At 53.4% G+C, this 24,844-nt stretch overlaps 1 protein-coding gene across 2 annotated transcripts in view; it reads left to right on the forward strand.

The window, feature by feature from the left end:
• The first annotated feature begins 2,120 nt into the window (after positions 1–2,120).
• ARHGAP32 (Rho GTPase activating protein 32) overlaps positions 2,121–24,844 on the forward strand; it is a 97,396-nt gene continuing 74,672 nt past the window's right edge. For both annotated transcript variants that reach the window (XM_071576108.1, XM_071576109.1), the window contains exons 1-5: positions 2,121–2,201; positions 5,881–5,973; positions 8,527–8,649; positions 10,371–10,448; positions 16,852–16,933. In XM_071576108.1, coding sequence (XP_071432209.1) covers positions 5,893–5,973; positions 8,527–8,649; positions 10,371–10,448; positions 16,852–16,933 — 364 coding nt within the window. In that variant the 5' untranslated portion in view covers positions 2,121–2,201; positions 5,881–5,892. The remainder of the gene's footprint in view (positions 2,202–5,880; positions 5,974–8,526; positions 8,650–10,370; positions 10,449–16,851; positions 16,934–24,844) is intronic.

Consider the following 24,844-nt stretch of genomic DNA (forward strand, 5'->3'; position numbering starts at 1 on the left):
ATCCGTCACACCGACTGCTCCAGCCATTCCTCTCCTCACATCTGACTCTCCCTGCCTTCAGTCCTTCTGGACAGTGCTGTGGAACGTGCTGGCAGATCTCCAGGCCAGCACCTGGAGTTAGGGACAGGCTGGGCAGCATTTGGCAGATGGGGTTGTTGTTTGGGTGGTTCCTTTGAGGTGGTCCTGGCACGTCCAGATCCAGCACCACAGGGATTCCCAGGCTGTGGTTCCTCATGGTGGTGACCAAACGTGGCACAGCTGAAGGTCACACTGGAGCTCAGTGAGACAACAGGGACCTCCTGATTGCAGGAGATGGAGGAATGGGCAGGGCTGACAGCAATCTGCTGAGAATTAGACTTCTACTCCTGGCTTTGTTTTTCTCCTTTAGACAGAAGGTAAAGTGGCATAACGGGAATTCCAAAGCATTTGTGTGCTGTGCAGGTGCCCCCTGTGTAGGGCTGTGAAATGTGGTGATTTCCTGTGAGCTGAAAGCAGAGTTGATGAGCACAGAACGTGGTCAGGAGTTGTCTGAAATGAATTTGACAGAATATACACATTTACAATTACCTCAGAGGGTTTGGGTTTGAACATGAAAGTGCTGCTTGGAACTTTGCTGATAAAGAAATGAATAGCAGAGCTGTGGTTGGCATTTCAGGGCAGGCCATGTCCTTTGTATGCCAGGGCAGAGGGCCCCTGGCACAGCTTTGCCAGTCATGTTGTGTCCCCTCTCCCACCACACATTCCCTGCTTTCTGCCCTGCTTGCCAGGCATCCCTGTGCCACTTGGAATCCTTTGCTGTGTGACCTGGAGCAATTTGATTCCTTGATTCCTTCCACATCTCTGGAACTGTTCAAGTCTGAGTTGGAGCAACCCGGACTGGTGGAAGGTGTCCCTGCCCATGGCAGGGGGTGGAAAGGGTGGATCTTTAATGTCCCTTCCAACCCAAACCACTCTGGGATTCTGTGATTAAAGGCACTGCTTTAACCTGTAAACTGCTGCATTATTACAACACTTTTTATTGATCACGGTGGGCTGTGAAGCATTTAAAGGCATCAGGAGGTATGAAAAGCTTCACAAAGCAGCTTATTCTGTGCTGCCACTGTCCCTTCCCTGTCCCCTGGGGCTGTGGTTTAATTGGGGACATGCTCTGCCCACAGCTGGCCTTGTTCAGCATGGGCTGGGTTTTAATCCAGCTGAACCCTTGCCTGGGGCACCTGAGAGATGTTTTGCAAGCCTCAATCTTGCTTCAGATCCCAAAGCTCCTCTCCTTTTGTCTTTGCAGAATCTCATTTCACGCTGTTGATACAACCCCTTTGTCGTTTACATTGGGCAGAGACACCTTGTGCAGGAAAATGCCACAAAGTCCTGGGGGACAGGTGGAGGTTAAAGCTCAGGATCAGCTCAGGGTGCCTGTCAGTGTTGAGGAATCATTTGGACAATGCCCTTCACAACATAATTTCACCTTTGATCCATCCTTAAGTGGTCAGGGCTAGATGATCATTATAGGTCACTTCCAGCTGAAATCTCCTCCTTCCCCTCCTTTCCCTCCTTCTCCTCCTTCTCCTCCTTCCCTTCCTTCCCCTTCTTCTCCTCCTTCCCCTCCTTCTCCTCCTTCCCCTCCTTTCCCTCCTTCACCTCCTTTCCCTCCTTCTCCTCCTCCTTCTCCTCCTTCTCCTCCTTCTCCTCCTTCTCCTCCTTCTCCTCCTCCTTCTCCTCCTTCTCCTCCTCCTTCTCCTTCTCCCTCTCCCTCTTCCTCTCCTCTCCTCCCTGAGTCTCCTACCCCTGAAACACTTCCATCAAAAAGAAAACCAGGAAATCAATGCCAGGCCACATCCAAGCCCTGGGCAGCTGCTGCCAATGGGCCCTTGGGAACAGTTGCTGGGCAATGGCCCAGAGGGTTTGGAATGCCCAGCTTTGGGCACACCCACACAGGGACAAACTGGGCACACCTGCTCAGCTGGGACAGATGCTTTGAGAAGAAAGTGCTGCTTCTGCACAGGTTTTGCTCTCCTAACCCAGCTGGTGCTGGGTGTGGAACAGTGTCCCTCTGCTGTGCCCTGCAGGGAAGGAGCTGGATCGTGAAGAGGAGCTATGAGGATTTCCGGGTGCTGGACAAGCACCTCCATCTCTGCATCTATGACCGGCGCTTCTCGCAGCTGGCAGAGCTGCCCCGCTCCGATGGCCTGAGGGACAGCCCCGAGGTAAGGCGGCACTCTGGGCACAGCTGTGGCACTGGCAGGGCACCTGCAGCCACCTCCAGGCACCTACACCCACCCCCAATCACACAGAGCCAATTCCGGTCACCTACAATCATCTCCAGTCACAGCCACCTCCAGTTACCTCCAGTCACCCTCAGTCACCTCTGGTCATTCCCAGTCACTTCCAGTCACTTCACGCCACCTCCAGCAACCTCCAACCTCCAGTCACCTACAATCATCTCCAGTCACAGCCACCTCCCGTCACCCTCAGTCACCTCTGGTCACCCCCAGTCACTTCCAGTCACTTCCAGCCACCTCCAGCAACCTCCAACAACCTCCAGTCACCTACAATCATCTCCAGTCACTTCCAGCCAGCTCCAACCACTCCAGTCACCTCCAGCCACCTCCAATCACCTCCAGCCATTTCCAGTCACCTCCAGTCACCCTCTGTCACCTCCAGTCACCGCCAGCCACATCCATCCACTTCCAGCCACCTCCATCCACTTCCAGTCACTTACAGCCACCTCCAGCCACCTCCAGTCACCTCCAGCCACTTCCAGTCACCCCCAGTAACTTCTAGTCACCCCCAGTCACCTGCATCCATCTCCAGCCACCTCCAGCCACTTCCAGTCACCTCCAGTCACTTCCACTCACCCCCAGTCACCTACACCCATCTACAGCCATGTCCAGTCACCTCAAGTCATGTACAGCCACCTCCAGCCACCCCCAGTCACCTACAGTCACATACAGCCACCTCCAGTCAGCTACAATCATCTCCAGTCACTTAGAGCCACCTTCAGGCACCTCTAGTCAGCTACACCCACCTTCAGTCACCTCCAGCCATCCTCAGTCACCTCCAGTCATCCTCAGTCACCTCCAGTCACCTCCAGTCATCCTCAGTCAACTCCAGTCACCTCCAGTCATCCTCAGTCACCTCCAGTCACCTCCAGTCACCTCCAGTCATCCTCTGTCACCTCCAGTCACCACCAGCCATCCTCAGTCACTTCCAGTCACCTCCAGTCACCTCCAGTCATCTCCAGTCATCCTCAGTCACCTCCAGTCACCTCCAGTCACCTCTAGTCATCCTCAGTCACCTCCAGTCACCTCCAGTCACCTCCAGTCACCCTCAGTCACCTCCAGTCACCTCCAGTCACCTCCAGTCACCTCCAGTCATCCTCAGACACCTCCAGTCACCTCCAGTCATCCTCAGTCACCTCCAGTCACCTCCAGTCACCTCCAGTCACCTCCAGTCATCCTCAGTCAACTCCAGTCACCTCCAGTCACCTCCAGCCACCTCCAGCCATCCTCAGTCACCTCCAGCCATCCTCAGTCACCTCCAGCCATCCTCAGTCACCTCCAGACACCTCCAGTCAGCTACACCCACCTCCAGTCATGTCTAGCCACTCCCAATCATCTCCAGCCACTCCAGTCACCTCCAACCACCCTCAATCACCTCATACAAATTAATTAAGCTGCCAAGTCTGGAATGGTTATTGAGAGTATCAAGAAAGCAGCTGTTGGTACCTGAGATCCTAATTGTTTTTTGTCTTTGGAAATGTTGTCAATCATGTGGATGTTTCCTGACTTTGGCAGCTCAGCATTCCTGGGCAATCTGCTGTCCAAGGCTGCAGCACTGCAGGAGCCCTCCCACTGGGAGTGCCTTTTAAACTGAATATTCCTAGAGCTGCTTTTTGATGCATCAGTGCAGGATTTAAATGTTTTTAAAAGGCTGTTTTTCCTGCATGGCTAAGAGGTGCTTTTCATTTCTTGACTTACTGTCTCCACCTGGAATATGAGGAGCTGAAATTCCTTTGGCTTCTTTCCTGCTGATAATTGAAAGGTTTATTCATGTCCCAAATAATCTCCTGGAAAGTACCAGGTGCATCTTTTGGGAGGACATGGAGGGAGAGGCAGGGAAAGGGAAAGGAGGGAGTTCCAATCCAAGCACTCCAAGAATCACCTGTCCAGGAACTATAAATCAGGATCTGTGTTCCCTCAGTGCTCAAGGGCAGGGTTTGCTTTGGAGCCACACACAGGGGTTGAAATGAATGCCCAAGGAATTCCACAGGGTGTTTTAAATTGGATACAGGGAGCTGGTCCTGCAGCAGACAGACACATTATTCCTTCCTTGGGCTTCACACAGGCTGTGTCTGAAGAGAATTTAAAGTTTTTAACCTCTTAAACTCAGCAGAAGCAGCAGGATAACAAATCCCTGGGTTCAGTTTTTATTGTATTTTATTCTATTTTATTGTATTCTTATCTCTTGTGTCTTTATTTGCACAACTGATTTAATATTAATGGCTTAGAGCATGAGCCCAAAAATCTTCAATTTTGGTATTTATGACTCCACTGATTTCTTAATGCACTCTCAGTACTCTCTCCTTGCCTCACAGTTACCTCCTGTTCACTTCAATTTAATGTAGAATCAGAATCCCAGACTGTTCTGAGCTGGAAGGGACCCACAAGGACCATCGAGTCCAACTCTTCAGTCAATGCCCCACACAGGGGATTGAACCCATGACCTTGGCATTGTCACAGCCAAGTTTGAACCAACTGAGGTGGCTCCAGCCATTTCAATGGATTGCAAGAGCCAGGCCTGATCTCTGCCAAGCTGTAATTTGGGATGGCAGCATGGTTGGCCTTTGCAGAGGGGAGGAGGGGTGTGAGTTGCTTCCTGGAGATGATAAATCCATGAGATAAAGCAAGCCCAGATCACGGACATGGAGCTCGGAAAGCGTCTGGTGGCACTGCAGGGAAAGGGGTCACAGCTCCACTGAACAAAGGGGAGTTGGACAGGGGGCTGGGAGGGACTTCCGGGTCAAGCCCTCCTCCTTTTCCCACCCTGGGATGGCCACCTAATGTCATTCCAACACTGGTCACAGAATCCCAGACTATTCTGAGCTGGAAGGGACCCACAAGGACCATCGAGTCCAACTCTTCAGTCAGTGGCCCACACAGGGGATTGAACCCATGACCTTGGCATTGTTACAGCCAAGTTTTAACCAAGCACAAAGGATGTGGAGTCCAAAAGATGGAGAGCTGCTCTGTGAGATGCAGCTCTGCAGCTGGGGGGTGTCTCATCATGGATTTCGTTTTGGACTGGCCACACTGGAGCAGATGTTTGAGCAGGACAATGTTTTGAACAGCCCTGCAGACTCTGGGCTACAATAGTGCCTTATGACCCTGTCTCTGAGAGACCTCAGAGCTTCTCTTCAATAACAACAAGGTCACTGTTCACTGGGGACAGTGCTGAGGGTGTTTTTAAATCCCTGTTTGAAATATTAGTCTTTCCCCAGGGGTGAGTGTGAGATGCCACATCCTTGAGGGTGGGTTTGGTTTCACCAAGGGGCTCTCAGGTGGACCATGACATGGTGTGAAATCCCTGAGGAGAGAAGAGCTTTAGATTGGAGGTATCCTGTCAAGGCAAATCATGAAAATCCAAATATCTCATGAAAATCACATTATTATCCTCCCAGTGAGCTGCTTCTTTCCACCTTTCTGGTGCAATCATTCCCACCCTGCTGGAGCTTCATGTGACACAAATTCCCTGCAGAAAGGAACAGATTTCCATGACTCCTGCCTGTGGCAGGGGATGGTTTCTGCTCTCTCCAAGACTGGTTTCTCCTCTCTCCAGAGCCTGCTGTGCTAACAGGGGTGTGTTTGTGTGTTTGCTCTGTCCCAGCTGGTCACCCAGATGCTCATGGCTTACCTGGCTCGACTCTCAGCCATTGCAGGCAACAAGATCAACTGTGGCCCTGCCCTCACCTGGATGGAGGTACAGTACAAACCTGGGCTTGTCCTTCCTTTCCTCACCACAAACCTGCTCCCTTCCAAACCTACAATCCTCCCAGACCTGTTGGTGCCACTGAAATTCCCATCCTGAGAGCTTTATTCCCCCATTCCCAGTGTGGTGGTGGCCACAGAAGGGAGAGGGCACAGAATCAGAGCCAATATTGGAGCTTTTTGCCCCCTCCTGCTTGGATTTTGCCACCCAAACCCACATTGTTCTGCTGCACAACCAAAGGAGGTGGCAGTTCCAGTGGGGCAGAGACTGGGCCAGTGGGCACAGGGCTGGCTCTCCAGAAGCAGAAAGCTCCCCCATCCTTTCCCTGCCCCTTGCCAAGGCTCTGCTGCAAGTGTGGCACATTCCTCAGGCTGTTGGAGCTGCCTCAGTTGGGTTGTTGGAGCTGCCTCAGTTGGGATACTGGAGCTGCCCCTGTTGGGCTGTTGGAGCTGCCTCTGTTGAGATGTTGTAGCTGCCTCTGTTGGGATGTTGGAGCAGCCTCTGTTGGGATGTTGTAGCTGCCTCTGTTGAGATGTTGGAGCAGCCTCTGTTGGGATGTTGGAGCTGCCTGTGTTGGGATGTTGGAGCAGCCTCTGTTGGGATGTTGGAGCAGCCTCTGTTGGGGTGTTGTAGCTGCCTCTGTTGGGATGTTGGAGCTGCCTGTGTTGGGCTGTTGGAGCTGCCTCTGTTGGGATGTTGGAGCTGCCCCTGTTGGGATGTTGGAGCTGCCTCTGTTGGGATGTTGGAGCTGCCCCTGTTGGGATGTTGGAGCTGCCCCTGTTGGGATGTTGAAGCTGCCTCTGTGGGGATGTTGTAGCTGCCTCAGTTGGGATGTTGAAGCTGCTTGAGTTGTGGTGTTGGAGCTGCCTCTGTTGTGGTATTGGAGCTGCCTCAGTTGGGCTGTTGGAGCTGCCGCTGTTGGAGCTGCATCAGTTGGGATGTTGGAGCTGCTTCTGTTGTGGTGTTGGAGCTGCCCTTGTTGAGAAGTTGGAGCTGCCTCTGTTGTGGTATTGGAGCTGCCTCAGTTGGGCTGTTGGAGCTGCCGCTGTTGGAGCTGCATCAGTTGGGATGTTGGAGCTGCTTCTGTTGGGGTGTTGGAGCTGCCTCTCTCGGGATGTTGGAGCTGCCCCTGTTGGGCTGTTGGAGCTGCTTCTGTTGGGCTGTTGGAGCTGCCTCTCTCGGGATGTTGGAGCTGCCTGTGTTGGGCTGTTGGAGCTGCCTCTGTTGGGATGTTGGAGCTGCCTCTGTTGGGCTGTTGGAGCTGCCCCTGTTGGACTGTTGGAGCTGCCTCAGTTGGGCTGTTGGAGCTGCCTCTGTTGGGATGTTGTAGCTGCCTCAGTTGGGATGTTGTAGCTGCCTCAGTTGGGCTGTTGAAGCTGCCTCAGTTGGGATGTTGGAGCTGCCTCAGTTGGGATGTTGGAGCTGCCTCAGTTGGGATGTTGGAGCTGCCTCAGTTGTGGTGTTGGAGCTGCCTCTGTTGGGCTGTTGGAGCTGCCTCAGTTGGGCTGTTGGAGCTGCCTCAGTTGGGCTGTTGAAGCTGCCCCTGTTGGGTTGTTGGAGCTGCCTCTCTGGCTGTTGGAGCTGCCCCTGTTGGGATGTTTGCCTGCCCTCTTTGGTTATTATTTGTCCCTGTGAGAGCTCCAAGCTGGTGGCCCTGCTGACAGAGCCCCCCTTGTCCTGCAGTGCCACTCTGGTTGGTGGCAGCTGCAGCTGCAGCTCTGGGTTGGTGCCCTTGTGCCCCTGGAACAATAGCCCCGAGTGGAAGGAGGGCAGGGCACTCTGGGCTCCAGCTGTCCCTGCCCAGCCTGGGCACAGGCACGTGTGGCTTCCCATTCCTGCACTCCAGGAATAAAACCAGCTCCAATTAGGCTGGGGCAGCTCATTTTTAAATAGTTGGGATGAGGGTGGGGAGTGTGTTTTCCTTCAGTTCTGCCCCTCCTCACCCTGAGATCTCTGGGGAAGAGAAAAATCCTGGAAAGCTTCTCAGGAAGTGCGAGAGGATTTACAGCAGCCCAGTGGACCTGGAAGTCACAGCAAAGCTCCTGGAGCACAACATAACCCCTGGGATGAACTGGGGATTCAATCCTCCAGGATTGGACACCAGCACAAAACTCTGGGAATTCTGGAAGCAGGCTGATGATTGCAAGGCAAATACAGGAGTGGGAGAAAGTTGAAAGCCACCCCCAGTTTTGGGTTGACAGAATTTCCTCTTCTCCAGCATTAATTCCTGGGGGAGAATTTTTCTCTGTTGCCCTTCGAGGTGCTGCAGGACAGGCAGTGTGGGTTGGTGTCCAGGGGGGTGTGGACCCTCCCTGGGTGTGCTGTGTGGGCACAGAGCTGCCCAAGCACAGCCCTCCCCTGCCCAGTGTGGGCACACAGGACCTTGGGCAGCTCCCTGGCTGAGCTGTCTGTGCTGTCTGTCCTGGGGCCTGAGCTGGGCTGTCTCTCTGCATCACTTGAAGCCTTTGCCATGTGTGAGCACCAGAAAAGCCCCTCCCCACTTGTCCTCAGCTGTCTCACACTGTGCTGTGCTCTCTGTTCCAGATTGACAACAAGGGCAACCACCTGCTGGTCCACGAGGAATCCTCCATTAACGTTCCTGCCATTGCTGCTGCCCATGTCATCAAGAGATACATTGCTCAGGCAGCAGATGAGCTGTCCTTTGAGGTAAATAAAGCTCTGCTGTTCCTCGTTGTCCTGCACACACGACTCTGTTTGGGGTTCTGTGCCCATCAGGGATGTGCTCAGCCACTTCCAGAATGTTTGGGGAGGTGAAACTTGGAAGATTGGGGTAAATATTCGACCTGCAGTGGGTTGGAGGCAGGGAGAGAGGCAGGGAGAGGGGCAGGGAGAGGAGCAGGGCAGGGAGAGGGGCAGGGAGAGGGGCAGGGCAGGGAGAGGGGCAGGGCAGGGAGAGGGGCAGGGAGAGGGGCAGGGCAGGGAGAGGGGCAGGGAGAGGGGCAGGAGCAGGGAGAGGGGCAGGGGCAGGGCAGGGAGAGGGGCAGGGAAAGGGGCAGGGCAGGGAAAGGGGCAGGGCAGGGAGAGGGGCAGGGCAGGGAGAGGGGCAGGAGCAGGGGCAGGGAGAGGGGCAGGAGCAGGGCAGGGAGAGGAGCAGAGAAAGGGGCAGAGCAGGGAGAGGAGCAGGGCAGGGAAAGGGGCAGGGAAAGGGGCAGGGCAGGGAAAGGGGCAGGGTGGGGAGAGGATCAGGGCAGGCAGAGGAGCAGGGAAAGGGGCAGGGCAGGGAGAAGGGCAGGGAAAGGGACAGGGCAGGGAAAGGGGCAGGGAAAGGGACAGGGCAGGAAGAGGAGCAGGGCATGGAGCAGGGCAGGGAAAGGGGCAGGGAAAGGGAGTGGAGCAGGAGCAGGGAGAGGAACAGGAGCAGGGAGAGGAGCAGGAGCAGGGCAGGGAGAGGAGCAGGAGCAGGGCAGGGAGAGGAGCAGGGCAGGGAGAGGAGCAGTTGTTTCCACTGCTCTGTGCTGTTCCCCAGCCCAAATCAGCCCTCTGTGTGTGGGGTGTTCTCCACTGTCAGTGGCAGCTGCACCAGGGGCTGAGTGGGATTTGCCCCCCAGGGGGAGAAGCACACCCAGTGTCTCCCCTGTCTTAGGGGACAATTGCTTTGCTCTTGGTTCACTGTTCCCTTGAGGAAATCACTTCCCTGTGGCTCAGTTAGCCCTGATGAAAGCTGGGGATGTGTCTCCTTGTCTGTCACACACTCTGAGATCCATCAGTGTACAACATCTGGGCAAAGCTGGGCATTCCTGGCCCCAGTTTTTGCTCCTCCCTGCAGGGTCTCTTCAGGTTCTGCCCCTTCCCATCCCTTGTCCCAGAGCCCACACAGCTGGACTCAAACCAAGTCAAATGGAGCATTGGTGGTTGTGATTTCCTTTGGAACTGTTGGAGCATTCCATCTTGAGGGGAATGTGCAAAGCTTCAGAAAGCTGTTTGGTCTCCTTGGCCACTTTGCACCCCTTTCCACCTCTCCTCTGCTCACACCCTGACCAGCCCAGCACATCTGGGGCACCTCTGGAGCTACAGAGGCAGCTCTGAACCTTTGGCTGTGAGAACAAACAAGGAGACACATGGCAGTGCCTACACACAGATGGGCAGGGCATGTAGTTAAAATTAGTTCTGCTACTCAAGAATATTTTCCAAAGTGTCTGACACCATCCCTGCAGTTTAATTAGAAAAATTCTGTGCCCCTGGGCAGAGATCCTGCTGCTCCTCAAGGCCCTTTCCGTGGGAACAGCTGGATGATCCAGTGACTCTGCTTGGCTTTGCTTTTCTTTGGCTTTTTTGGAGGAGTTGAAAGGTTTGTGCAGTGCTGGAGGGTGGATTGGGGGAGTTGTGCTCCCTGCAGGCTCTGGGTGATGCTGTCCCATCTTCTGCAGGTGGGAGACATCGTGTCTGTCATCGACATGCCCCCCAAGGAGCTGACCTCGTGGTGGAGAGGGAAACACGGATTCCAGGTAGGCACAAGCCCCAGACCTGGTGGGGAGAGTGCAGTAAAGGCAGGAGAGTCAGCAGGAGCTGCTGTGCCTGCCCAGGGTTGGTGTGGGGAGGAGCAGGGGGTCCCTGTAGCTTGGGCTGCAGCACCCCAGGGCTCTCTGATAGCTTTGAAATAAATAACTGCTAAAAGCTTTTTGTCTTTTTAGCAGCAAAGGTGTTTATTGACAATGTTGGAGGCACAGCCAGTTCATCCTGGGCAAAAACTTGCCTGACTTTTTGTGTAAAATGAGCCATTTATAGTCTTAAGTTCATAGTTTACACCTTCTAATTTCCATATTAATGACTGGGTGAAATCTTGGGCAGAGCTTTCCTTTTGGCTTGAAATTTGGGTGGTGCTCTCCTGACTTCATCCCTCAGGTGGTCTTGAAGCAACTTCACAGAATCCCAGATTATTCTGAGCTGGAAGGGACCCACAAGGACCATCGAGTCCAACTCTTCAGTCAGTGGCCCACACAGGGGATTGAACCCATGACCTTGGCATTGTCACAGCCAAGTTTTAACCAACTGAGCTGATCTCAGGGTCATCATCACTGTTGGTCTTTGCCTTTTCTTTGTTCAATGGCATGACCTGTCAAACTTGCAAAATCTTGGCTTTAACTCTCCAAAATCTTGGTTCTTTCCCATTTCATCCTATTGAAGTGTCCAACTCACTTTAAAGTGTGGCTTCTGCCAGGGGAAATTGAAGTTGGAGAGCAGAAAGAAATTCTTTGCAGAGAGAGTGCTCAGGGATTGGAATGGGCTGCCCAGAGAGGGGGTGGATTCCCCATCCCTGGAGGTTTTTCAGCGGAGCTTGGCTGTGGCACTGAGTGCCATGATCTGGTAAAGGGACTGGAGTTGGCCCAAGGGTTGGACTTGATGATCTCGGAGGTCTTTTCCAACCCAATCCATTCTGTGATTCACATGGGCAGGAGTGCCAGCCATGGCCCTGTGTGATGGACAGATGTCCTGATGCTTGTGGCAGCTCTGCTGCTCCCCCTCCCAGGCAGCTGACACTGCTCTTCACATCACCCTGGTCCTTCCAGGAGCTCAAAGCAGCTCAGGCAGAACATTGGCCACACTTTGAGTGTTGTGTTCAGTTCTGGGCCCCTCAGTTGAGGAAAGAGATTGAGGGGCTGGAGCGGGGCCAGAGAAGAGCAACGAGGCTGGAGAAGGGACTGGATGTGGCACTGAGTGTCCTCTGAAACACCTCCAGGGATGGAGAATCCACCATGTCTTGATCCAACCCTACTGTGATTACCAGCCCAGGGCACTGAGTGCCAGAGTGATCCCACTGGGGTTGGATCAAGGGTTGGGTTTGATAATCTGAGGTCTCTTCCAACCCAACTGAGAAGAGCAACGAGGCTGGAGAAGGGACTGGAGCACAAGTGCTGTGGGGAGAGGCTGAGGGAGCTGGGGGTGTTCAGGCTGGAGAAGAGGAGGCTCAGAGGTGACCTCAGCACTGTCTGGAACTGCCTGAAGGGAAGTTGTGGCCAGGTGGGGGTTGGTCTCTTCTCCCAGGCACTCAGCAATAGGACAAGGGGGTACGATGGGCTCAAGCTCTGCCAGGGGAAATTGAAGTTGGAGAGCAGAAAGAAATTCTTTGCAGAGAGAGTGCTCAGGGATTGGAATGGGCTGCCCAGAGAGGGGGTGGATTCCCCATCCCTGGAGGTTTTTCAGCTGAGCTTGGCCGTGGCACTGAGTGCCATGATCTGGTAAAGGGACTGGAGTTGGCCCAAGGGTTGGACTTGATGATCTCAGAGGTCTTTTCCTTTCTATGATTCTGTGTCTGGAGAGGAGGAGAGCAGGAACTGGGAAAAAATCCCCTATTTCAGCAAACAGGATAAAAAAATCACTTCTTGACTTGGTTTGTGCTCTGAAAGCAGCTGTGGTGGTGTCTGTGGGCAGGACATGCCCTCCTGCCTGTGCCCACCCTTTGGGGCAAGGGCAGGGCTGTGGGCTGGGCTGGAGCAGTCAGGGCACAGCAGGGCTGCCCCATGGGTTGCCATGGCATCAGAGCTGCCCCCAGGAATGACTCCCTGGCTATCCATGGCATCTCCATGGCATCTCCATGGCATCTCCATGGCATCTCCATGGCATCTCCATGGCACAGGCCCTTCCTCCCTTCCCTGAGCTCCCAACTGCACTGCAAGACAGTCCTGGGCAAAACCACCCACGAGGCTTCTCAGCATCTCCTCTGCTTGAAGTAAAATGATTTTAAAAGATGTTTTTCCTCAAGCCTCTTTCTCTTCAGCCACCCTGAGTGTGAGTCACTCCTTTCTTTGCAGGATTGTTCCCTAAATTACAGCCACCTCCACGTTCCCTCTTTGTTCTCCTCTGCTTTTGCTTCGTGCCTTGTCTTCTCCAGCAGTGACTCTGTGGCAGCTGAACCACGTGGGACAGGACAGGCCCTTGGTGGAGACACAACTCCTGGGGGTGTTCTGAGCAATCCTGGGCTTTAGGGAAGGTTTTTTAATCAGGATTACAGGAGCTTGAGGGGCTGGGAGACTTCCAGAGGATCCCTCAGTGGTTGGAAGGGACTGTAAAGGTTGTTTCATTCCAAGCCCTGTCCACCAGCCCAGGTTGCTCCAAGCTCCATCCAACCTTGGACACTTCCAGGGATGGGGCAGCCACAGCTTCTCTGAGAATTCCATCCCAGCCCCTCCCCACCCTCACAGCCAGGAGTTCCTTCCCAATATCCCACCCAGCCCTGCCCTCTGGCAGTGGGAAGCCATTCCCTGTGTGCTGTCCCTCCCTCCCTTGTCCCAAGTCCCTCTGGTTTCCCAAAGTCCAGGCTGCAGACCCATCAGGAAGGGATCATGAACAACTATCACCCCACACAGACATTTTCTTTGGTGACTAAAAGAATTCAGAGGAGTTTGTGGCCAGGCTGTTCACTCCCTTTGACCAGAGCTCAGGGACCAACAATCCCATTCCCCCTTAACTGGTGTCCCTGGAGTGGGACAGCACCTGAGCAGGGGCTGCTTTGGCAATGAGGTGGGTTATGGAGTCCCTTGGCAAACAAAACAGTGCAAATTCTGCTCAGGGAGACCAAACAAGCAGTAAAAAGTTGCTGTTTCCCTGTTAGATTTTGCTTGACCGCCACCAGGAGAAGAGAGAACTTCTGGACTGAAATTCAAACCACCCTTTGGATTATGTCAAAAGAAAAAAAAAACAACAAACCAACTAAAATGCCTCAAACAACGTTTGATTTGATATTTTTGTTGCTGCTCCTTTCTCACTTGTCTCAATTCCCTGGAAATGGTCACTGTCTAATTAGTGTGATACCGGGGAATTATTGCTGGGAAATTATTCCTGCATTTTCCCCTTAAAGCCTCATAGAATCACAGAATGGATTGGGTTGGAAAAGACCTCCAAGATCATCAAGTCCAACCCTTGGTCCAACTCCAGTCCCTTTACCAGATCATGGCACTCAGTGCCACGGCCAAGCTCAGCTGAAAAACCTCCAGGGATGGGGAATCCACCCCCTCTCTGGGCAGCCCATTCCAATGCCTGAGCACTCTCTCTGCAAAGAATTTCTTTCTGCTCTCCAACTTCAATTTCCCCTGGCAGAGCTTGAGCCCATCGTGCCCCCTTGTCCTATTGCTGAGTGCCTGGGAGAAGAGACCAACCCCCACCTGGCCACAACTTCCCTTCAGGCAGTTCCAGACAGTGCTGAGGTCACCTCTGAGCCTCCTCTTCTCCAGGCTGAACACCCCCAGCTCCCTCAGCCTCTCCCCACAGCACTTGTGCTCCAGTCCCTTCTCCAGCCTCGTTGCTCTTCTCTGGCCCCGCTCCAGCCCCTCAATCTCTTTCCTCAACTGAGGGGCCCAGAACTGAACACAACACTCAAGGTGTGGCCTCCCCAGGGCTGAGTCCAGGGGAAGGGTCACTGCCCTGGCCCTGCTGGCCACGCTAGTTTGGATCCAGGCCAGGATTCCATTGGACTTCTTGGCCACCTGGGCACACCTGGGCACACCTGGGCACTGCTGGCTCATGTTCAGCCTCCTGTCAATCCAACCCCCAGGTCCCTTTCCCCCTGTCCCTCTCCAGCCACTCTGTGCCCACCCTGAGCTGCTGCAGGGGGTTGTTGTGGCCAAAGGGCAGGACCTGCACTTGGCCTTGTTGAACTTCATCCCATTGGAATCAGCCCATCCCTCCAGCCTGTCCAGGTCCCTCCTGCCCTCCAGCCTGTCCAGGTCCCTCTGCAGGTCCCTCCTGCCCTCCAGCCTGTCCAGGTCCCTCTGCAGAGCCCTCCTGCCCTCCAGCAGGTCGACACTCCCTCCCAACTTGGTGGCAGCAGCAAATTTGCTGCTGATGGACTCAATCCCCTCATCTAAATCATCAATAAAGATGTTAAACAGGACTGGACCCAATACAGACCCCTGGGGACACCACTGGTGACCAGCTGGACACAGCCCCATTCACCAGCACTCTCTGGGCTCTCCAGGCAGCTCCTGACCCAGCAGAGGGTACACCTGTCCAGGCCATGGGCTACCAGCTTTTCTAGGAGTATATTATGGGAGACAGTGTCAAAGGCCTTGCTGAAGTCCAGATAGACACACCCAGAGCCTTCCCCTCATCCACCAGGTGGGTCACCTGATCGTAGAAAGAGATCAGGTTGGTCAGACAGGACCTGCCCCTCCTAAACCTGATGTACCTTCTAGTTTTGGCAGCCAAATGCAGATTTATCCAGAGGAGGAACTGCAGGACTGTTGGCACCAGCAGCCTGTGCCTTCCCCTGGGGAAGGTGTGCAGGGATCTTTTTAACCTTCAGATGACCTTGTGTTTATCTGAATTTATACTCCCCTGGCTATTAAGTTTTGGCCATTGCCAAATCCTTTAATCCTGGCTCAAGCCCTAACAGTGTCTTCCTGCATCTGTTGGGATTAACTCTTCGACTAAACTCCTTTATTTATACAAAATCATGGAAAACTTCCCATGGGAGGGAAAGCATCTTTGAACTGGGGGAGAACGAGGCTGAAACTTTGGGGTGTGACCCTGGTGATGATCTCTGGGGATGAAAGTTAGAATAAATCAGTCAGAAAATTCAGTTCATTGGACTGTCAGCAGTGAGGGGACACCAGGGAGTTTGTCACCACCAACACGTGTAAAAATTGTTGTTCCTTAGAAAATAATTAGTGGTGGGAATGTGGTAAAAACGGTGAGAAGGTAAAATGTTGGGTTTGGGAAGGGCTCTGAGCCCTGTGGAGGCAGAGACACAACCCCCCAGGGGCTTCATTCCTGAGTTCCTGCTCGGTGTGTTGGGCAGTGCCTCCAGAAACAGGAGGAATGTCATGGCCCCAGCAAAGGAGAGGAGCTTTGGTTGCAGTGAGGGGGCTGAGGTTGCATTTAAATCCAGATTTAGGTGATTAATGGGAGGTTGGGGGCCCAGCACTTGAGGTTTCTTTACCCATCTCAGGCATAGACATTGGGGCAGTTCCTGAGAATGAAATAATAAATAATAAATAATAAATAATAAATAACTATGATTTGAAAAGTTGTTTCTCTTCTCTTCTGCTGGTCTGTGCTGGTTTAAGGGTAAACCTGTAGGAGAAACAAACCCAACACAAAGAGATTATAAATCAGAGTTACAATTTAATAACAATATTCCAATCAATGCAATGGCACAAAGAGAAATTGGGTTTAACCCCCAAGCCCAGCAGTCTAACCCAGCCCCCTGGGGCACAAACACAGGGGGGTTTGGTGGCCCCTGTGCTGAGCCCCACGTGGTTCCCCCGAGGCCAAAGGCAAAGGAAGGGACAAAGCTGTTGGTGCAGATGATGGCACAGTCTGGGCCAGAGTGGTGGCTCCTCCTGGCCAGGGGCTGCTCCTCCTCTGCATCCAAGGAGTGGTCCCAGAAGTCCCCAAAGCCCCAGATTGTGTCCCCTGAGGTTTGGGTGGGAGCCCCCAGTGCCTCCCCCAGGGCAGGGAGTTCCACCCTGGGGGATCTGACTCTGGCAGTCAGGGGGGATTTTGGAATGGTTGCTGGCCCATGGGCAGAGCTGAGCCCTCAGGTGGGTGTGGAGGTGCCAAGGAGTCCCTGCAGGGCAGTTCTCCCAGCTCCTCTGCCAGGCTTCTTTCCCAGCCAGCTCCCAGCCTGAGGGCTCAGCTGTGCCCTGGGCAGCTGCTGCCAATGGGCCCTTGGGAACAGTTGCTGGGCAATGGCCCAGAGGGTTTAGAATGCCCAGCTTTGGGCACCCCCACACAGGGACAAACTGGGCACACCTGCTCAACTGGGACATGGTCTTTTGATGATTGATGATGTCATGGAGCATCAGGCAGGGGGGATCAGGGAACATGTTTTGCTGGTTGAACAGATCAGAAAACCCCTTCAGGCCATGCCCCCACTCCACTCAATGCTCTTCCTCTCTCTGTTCCCTCCAGGTTGGATTTTTTCCCAGTGAATGTGTTGAACTCATCAATGACAAAGTTCCTCAGTCCGTGACCAACTCGGTGCCAAAACCAGGTATGTGAGAGACCTTTCTGGGTGCAGTGACCTGAGGTGGAGTTCCCTCTGTGCTGCTCCATGCTCAGTGTGTCCCTGACATGTGTGTTGTGTGTTGGTCGCCCTCTGTGCTCCCTCTCTGTGTTTCCCCTCTCTGAGCAGCTCCCACTGTTGTGTGAACTCATTTCAATGTCCATCTCCTGCCTCACCTGAAGGATTTGAAGCCTGGAAAGGACTGAAGACACTTTGAGCAATCTGTAATTAGGATTTCAGGCAACATCCCAGTTCTGGCTCAGAATATGATGTGCAGAGCACATCATGGGACAGTGTGGAGCTCTTGGCCACCAAGGACTCTCCACACACAGGACTCCTGGTGGTGGTTGGTCGTCCCTGGCTCTAGTTGGGCTGAGGATGGAAAGCAAAGAGCTTCCTGCCCTGGGTTTCTATTATTGTTGCTAATTAGAGGATTAATGTGCATTTTAATAGAGCCATAAAATATTGCAGTGGTCTCTGCTGCAGCTCAGATGGGGCTGGAACTCAGGGAATGGCAGGGGAGGGTTGGGATGGAGGGAATGGGAGAGGAGGGTTGGGATGGAGGGAATGGGAGAGGAGGGTTGGGATGGAGGGAATGGCAGAGGAGGGTTGGGATGGAGGGAATGGCAGGGGAGGGTTGGGATGGAGGGAATGGCAGGGGAGGGTTGGGATGGAGGGAATGGGATGGAGGGAATGGCAGAGGAGGGTTGGGATGGAGGGAATGGGAGAGGAGGGTTGGGATGGAGGGAATGGGAGAGGAGGGTTGGGATGGAGGGAATGGGAGAGGAGGGTTGGGATGGAGGGAATGGCAGAGGAGGGTTGGGATGGAGGGAATGGCAGGGGAGGGTTGGGATGGAGGGAATGGCAGAGGAGGGTTGGGATGGAGGGTTGGGATAGAGGGAATGGCAGAGGAGGGTTGGGATGGAGGGAATGGCAGAGGAGGATTGGGATGGAGGGAATGGCAGAGGAGAGTTGGGATGGAGGGAATGAGAGAGGAGGGTTGGGATGGAGGGAATGGCAGAGGAGGGTTGGAATGGAGGGTTGGGATGGAGGGTTGGGATGGAGGGAATGGCAGAGGAGGGTTGGGATGGAGGGAATGGCAGGGGAGGGTTGGGATGGAGGGAATAGCAGAGGAGAGTTGGGATGGAGGGAATGGCAGAGGAGGGTTGGGATGGAGGGAATGGCAGAGGAGGGTTGGGATGGAGGGAATGGCAGAGGAGGGTTGGGATGGAGGGAATGGCAGAGGAGGGTTGGGATGGAGGGAATGGCAGAGGAGGGTTGGGATGGAGGGAATGGCAGAGGAGGGTTGGGATAGAGGGAATGGCAGAGGAGGGTTGGGATGGAGGGAATGGCAGAGGAGGGTTGGAATGGAGGGAATGGCAGAGGAGGGTTGGGATGGAGGGAATGAGAGAAGAGGATTGGGATGGAGGGAATGGGAGAGGAGGGTTGGGATGGAGGGTTGGGATAGAGGGAATGGCAGAGGAGGGTTGGGATGGAGGGAATGGCAGAGGAAGGTTGGGATGGAGGGAATGGCAGAGGAGGGTTGGGATGGAGGGAATGGCAGGGAAGGGTTGGGATGGAGGGAAACTCTGCCTGGAAACTGTTCTCACTGCCTGGGGAGGGCTGTGTTTGCAGCAGGGAGAGAAAACGGGGCATACAGAGGAGTTTTATTCCATTCTGAACAGTCCAACTAATAAGAAAGGATATTGGTTTTGCCTTGAGTCAACAATGAAATGTATTTGACAATGAAATTGGGATTCAGGAGCCTTTGGAAGGTGCCTGGGGAGGGGTATTTTCTCCCCAGTCCTGTGTCTTGTTTTATTCATGTTCAGGCCTGTAAGAAAATGCTTTTTTAACAGTTGGGATGCAAAAACTGCTTTCCTGACTGTTTCTATTTATGGAAAATCCCTGTAAAACTCCAGGAAGGGTCTGTGAGCTCATCAAACCCCACATTTCCTTTCTTCTAAATTCTTCCAGTATCCTGTACAATATTCCAATGATACTTTCTCAGCCTGAAAGATTATCTTGAGTTCATATCCAATATTTCCCAGGTAATGCTGCCAGTTTACCTGGATTTCAGTGCCACAATAGGTGGAATCAGCTCCTATTTAGGAAGAGCTTTGGAGATCCAGGATAAAGGTTGCATTTGACTTCCAGACATTCAATCAGAAGTGCATCTTGGAAACATTCAGAAGGAAAAATGGGAATGGCTGCTCTGCTTGTTTCTTCTAAGGGAATATTTGGGAGTTGGCCGGAGGTTGTGGCTGTGTTGACTCTTCCCATTCCCCCCTGTCCATCTCTGGTTGGTCTGTTTTTGGGAACAGTGTTTTTGTGTCTCTGTGTTCTTGTTGTCCCCACTCATCCTCTTGGCACACTCAGTCACAGGCAGCTCATCTCAGCTCTCCATCAGTCCATTCTTCCTCCTGACCCTGAATATTCTGGCTGTGCTGGTTGAAAGATAAACCTGCAGGAGAAACAAACCCAACACAAAGAGATTATCAGTCAGAGTTACAGTTTAATAACAATATTCCAATCAATGCAATGGCACAAAGAGAAATTGGGTTTAACCCCCAAGCCCAGCAGTCTAACCCAGCCCCCTGGGGCACAAACACAGGGGGGTTTGGTGGCCCCTGTGCTGAGCCCCACGTGGTTCCCTCGAGGCCAAAGGCAAAGGAAGGGACAAAGCTGTTGGTGCAGATGATGGCACAGTCTGGGCCAGAGTGGTGGCTCCTCCTGGCCAGGGGCTGCTCCTCCTCTGCATCCAAGGAGTGGTCCCAGAAGTGCCCAAAGCCCCAGATTGTGTCCCCTGAGGTTTGGGTGGGAGCCCCCAGTGCCTCCCCCAGGGCAGGGAGTTCCACCCTGGGGGATCTGACTGTGGGAGTCAGGGGGGATTTTGGAATGGTTGCTGGCCCATGGGCAGAGCTGAGCCCTCAGGTGGGTGTGGAGGTGCCAAGGAGTCCCTGCAGGGCAGTTCTCCCAGCTCCTCTGCCAGGCTTCTTTCCCAGCCAGCTCCCAGCCTGAGGGCTCAGCTGTGCCCTGGGCAGCTGCTGCCAATGGGCCCTTGGGAACAGTTGCTGGGCAATGGCCCAGAGGGTTTGGAATGCCCAGCTTTGGGCACACCCACACAGGGACAAACTGGGCACACCTGCTCAGCTGGGACAATGGTTTAACAACATCCAACCCCACATCTCCCATTCCACCTCATCCATCCATTTGTTTCGTGTCTTTTCCTACCAAGCAGCATCTTGCTGGGGCCAAACTTCCCTTCTGGGGTCACTTTGAGGGGCTTTAGGGGCAGTTGTTGCTGGGGGAGCTGCTGATTTCAATGAGGAAACAAAATAAATCAGAGCTGCATTTTGTACTGGGACACTGAGAGTGAACAAATGGGGCATAAGAAGGAAATGTTCCATTTTTTTACTTTTCCCAGCTGAAAAATAAGCCTGATCTGGTAAAGGGACTGGCGTTGGACCAAGAGTTGGACTTGATGATCTCAGGGGACTTTTCCAACCCAATCCATTCTATGATTCTCTGTTGGTGGTTTCCCCATCCCTGGAGGTGTTTAAGGTGACACTGGACGTGGCACTGAGTGCCATGATCTGGTAAAGGGACTGGAGTTGGATCAAGGGTTGGGCTTGATGATCTTGGAGGTCTCTTCCAACCCAGCTGATTCTGTGATTCTGTGATCTCTGGCTGTTGGACACACAGGCCACTGAAGCACCTTCAGAGGGCACTACCTGGGCTCCTTTGCAGTGCTGAGCTGCAAATGAGGGTGTGGATGTCTCCAGAACTCTGCATGTGACAGGCCTTGCTTGGCCACCCCCTGAGTGATGGGAAGTTGTGGCCAGGTGGGGGTTGGTCTCTTCTCCCAGGCACTCAGCAATAGGACAAGGGGGCACGATGGGCTCAAGCTCTGCCAGGGGAAATTGAAGTTGGAGAGCAGAAAGAAATTCTTTGCAGAGAGAGTGCTCAGGGATTGGAATGGGCTGCCCAGAGAGGGGGTGGATTCCCCATCCCTGGAGGTTTTTCAGCTGAGCTTGGCCGTGGCACTGAGTGCCATGATCTGGTAAAGGGACTGGAGTTGGCCCAAGGGTTGGACTTGATGATCTCAGAGGGCTTTTCCAACCCAATCCATTCCATGATTCTGTGATTCTATAATTTCTAAACCTTCAGCAGATCCTCAGTCTCATGCAGGGCAAGCAATGAATAACTCAACAGCTCTGCCCAACTTCATGGAGGAGTTCCAAATTCTTGTCTCATCCTCTCATTTCATTCAGATCGAACAGGGAGAGATGCTCTTCCAAGGCAGGACACACCAAAGGGGGCTGGTGGTGTCCCAGCTCCTATAAATGGCTAATTTGCCTTTTTAAAGCATCAAGAACAGATTAATGTAGCTCAGCAAACCCAGCCCAAATAATGCCCTGAGCAGGAGGCTGGAAATTTTATCTCCTGCAGACTCTGTTCAGTGCTGAGTGAATTCATTTGAAGGGTAAAAAATTCCAATGGAGTTTCATTCACTGTCTTGGAACTGTTGGAATCAGAACAGGCTCCCCAGAGGTGGTTTTTTAATCTCTGGAGAAAAAAAAAAATTGTTGGGTTTTTGTCTTAATAAAAATCAGGAAGAAGGAGGTGCCAACATAACTAAAATTCTGCAGCTGCTCCTGTTGAACAACCATTTGGGCATCATGTCCTAATTAGTACCTTAATTAGGAAAATATGGGAAGTTAAATGGTCATAATTAATGCCAGTCTCGTTAATCTGATGTCAACAAATGGGTAGTTTGGTCTCCAGGCAACTGTGTCATTAATGAGGAGCAAATTGATGGAGCCAGAACAGGACTCCACTTCCAGCAGGGAAGGGCATGAGGAGCCTGCCCAGGGGGCAAATCTGTGTGCCCAGGGCTGCCAGGAGGTATAACTGTGTGCCCAGGGCTGCCAGGGGGCAAATCTGTGTGCCCAGGGCTGTCAGAGGGTATAACTGTGTGCCCAGGGCTGCCAGGAGGTATAACTGTGTGCCCAGGGCTGCCAGGGGGCAAATCTGTGTGCCCAGGGCTGCCAGGGGGTATAACTGTGTGCCCAGGGCTGCCAGGGGGCAAATCTGTGTGCCCAGGGCTGCCAGGGGGCAAATCCGTGTGCCCAGGGCTGCCAGGGGGTATAACTGTGTGCCCAGGGCTGCCAGGGGGCAAAACTGTGTGCCCAGGGCTGCCAGGAGACCAAAACTGTGTGCCCAGGGCTGCCAGGGGGCAAAACTGTGTGCCCAGGGCTGCCAGGGGGTATAACTGTGTGCCCAGGGCTACCAGGGGGCAAAACTGTGTGCCCAGGGCTGCCAGGGGGTATAACTGTGTGCCCAGGGCTGCCAGGGGACTAAAACTGTGTGCCCAGGGCTGCCAGGGGGCAAAACTGTGTGCCCAGGGCTGTCAGGGGGTATAACTGTGTGCCCAGGGCTGCCAGGGGGCAAAACTGTGTGCCCAGGGCTGTCAGGGGACTAAAACTGTGTGCCCAGGGCTGCCAGGGGGTATAACTGTGTGCCCAGTGCTGCCAGGGGGTACAACAGTGTGCCCAGGGCTGCCAGGGGGTACAACAGTGTGCCCAGGGCTGCCAGGGGGTATAACTGTGTTCCCGGGGCTGCCAGGGTGTATAACTGTGTGCCGAGGGCTGCCAGGGGGTACAACAGTGTGCCCAGGGCTGCCAGGACACCAAAACTGTGTGCCCAGGGCTGCCAGGGGGTATAACTGTGTGCCATGGGCTGCCAGGAGACCAAAACTGTGTGCCCAGGGCTGCCAGGGGGTATAACGGTGTGCCCAGGGCTGCCAGGGGGCAAATCTGTGTGCCCAGGGCTTTCTGGGGATAAAACCTGTGTGCCCAGGGCTGCCAGGACACCAAAACTGTGTGCCCAGGGCTGCCAGGACACCAAAACTGTGTGCCCAGGGCCCCTTCTCACAGGTGGATTTTCTGCATTTTCTGCTGGTGGATTTTCTGCATTTTCCTGCAACTTCAGGCTCCAGATCTTGAGAGGGTGACGATGCTTCTCACCCCCTGTTTCGGTGGCCACGTGGCTTTTCGTCTGTGTCTCACAAATAACCTCCTTCTCCCCCCACCAGCTGCTGAATTTCTAAATATAAAACGTTTTTCTTCCCCCAACTGGGGCCTCAGAGGGCTCTTTGCAGAGTGTTCCAAACCCTCTGTGACCACTCGAGGGAGGAAAGGACTTGCTTGGATGAGAGAGGAGAGGGAGGTGGTGGAAGCTGCAGTTCTGTGGCACTGGGAATGTGCCCAGATGTGGGTGGGAGCCCAGAACAGCTGGGTAGTGTTGGCATTGCCATGGCAACACCCTGCAGCTTTTCCCAGGGAATATTGGGGAAAATCAGAGTGTTCCAGAGGCTCTGAGGAGCTCAGATGTGGCCCTGGGGCATCTGATGTGCCCAAATTCAGCCTCACTTATTGGGAGGCCTTTGGGCATCTCAGTGCATTTGTTTGGTTCAATCAGACCTGGGCTTTTGTTTCTGCTTGGGGAAGAAATAAATGGAATTTTAGGAGAGGCCTATCCTGATACCCAACAACTGGTGAAACAGTTTATTAAAGAGGGCACTGCTTGTGCAATTCAGAGATTAAAGTGCTTGGTAAGTGCCAGGAATCTCTTCTAATTGTGTTTCAACTGCCTGCAAATCTTCTTGTGGTTTCTGTGTGAAGCTCTGCCTCTGTTTAAATCCTCCTCTGCATTCCCTTTCTGCCTCCTGAAGTCACCAAAGGCAGATTTATTTTTAAACTGGGCTTTAGGGCTTTGTTTCCCTGCCATAACAAATGCTGGGTTCGGGCTTTAAGGAAAAAAAATAATATTATTTTGCTGGTAGTTTTTGTCTTGGATACATTAGGAATGTCCAGCTCCTCCATCCATAATTTTCTGTTGCACTGTTGGTTTCAGGGCAGTGAGTCCTGATTTTCCTGCCTGTGGATTGTTCAGGAATTACCTGATTTTAGGAGGAGGGGATTTATTGAACAGCTCTGAGACTGGTTAGTCTTTTTAGGTCTTTAAATCTTCATTCCAATCAGCAGCATTTCCCAGGGTTTGCCATTTCCTTGAAGTCTTCTCTTTGCCTCCTTTTTTTTTGGAGTGATTCTTCCCCTTCCCTTGTTCTGGCAGAGATGGAAAGGGTTGGGAGCTGTGGGAGTATCCAGGATTCATCTGCTGCTCCATGGAATGGGCAGCAGAAAATCTGGGGTTCTGCTGGAAAAGTAGGAGTTGGGAAGAGCAGCTCCTGTGTATGGGAACAGATCCAGTCTGGAATCCTGGATTGTGTTCCCTGGGAAGGCTGGGTGGGATTGGGAGCAACATCTGCCCTGACTGGGAGCAGATCCATCCTGGAATTCTGGATTACAGTCCCTGGGAAGGCTGGGTGGGATTGGGAGCAGCATCTGCCCTGCCTGGGAACAGACCCAGCCAGGAATCCTGGATTGTGTTCCCTGGGAAGGCTGAGTGGGATGTGGGAGCAGCATCTGCCCTGCTTGGGAACAGACCCAGGCAGGAATCCTGGATTGTGTTCCCTGGGAAGGCTGAGTGGGATGTGGGAGCAGCATCTGCCTTGCTTGGGAACAGACCCAGGCAGGAATCCTGGATTGTGTTCCCTGGGAAGGCTGGGTGGGATGTGGGAGCAGCATCTGCCCTGCTTGGGAACAGACCCAGGCAGGAATCCTGGATTGGGATGTGGGAGCATCTCAGGAGCAGCAGCATCTGCCCTACCTGGGGACAGATCCAGCCTGGAATTCTGGATTACACTCCTGGAATTCTGGATTACACTCCCTGGGAAGGCTGTGTGGGATGTGGGAGCAGCATCTGCCCTACCTGGGAACAGACGCAGCCTGGAATCCTGGATTGTGTTCCCTGGGAAGGCTGAGTGGGATGTGG

The sequence above is a fragment of the Pithys albifrons genome, chromosome 23 (genome assembly GCF_047495875.1).
Source record: "Pithys albifrons albifrons isolate INPA30051 chromosome 23, PitAlb_v1, whole genome shotgun sequence".
NCBI lineage: Eukaryota > Metazoa > Chordata > Aves > Passeriformes > Thamnophilidae > Pithys > Pithys albifrons.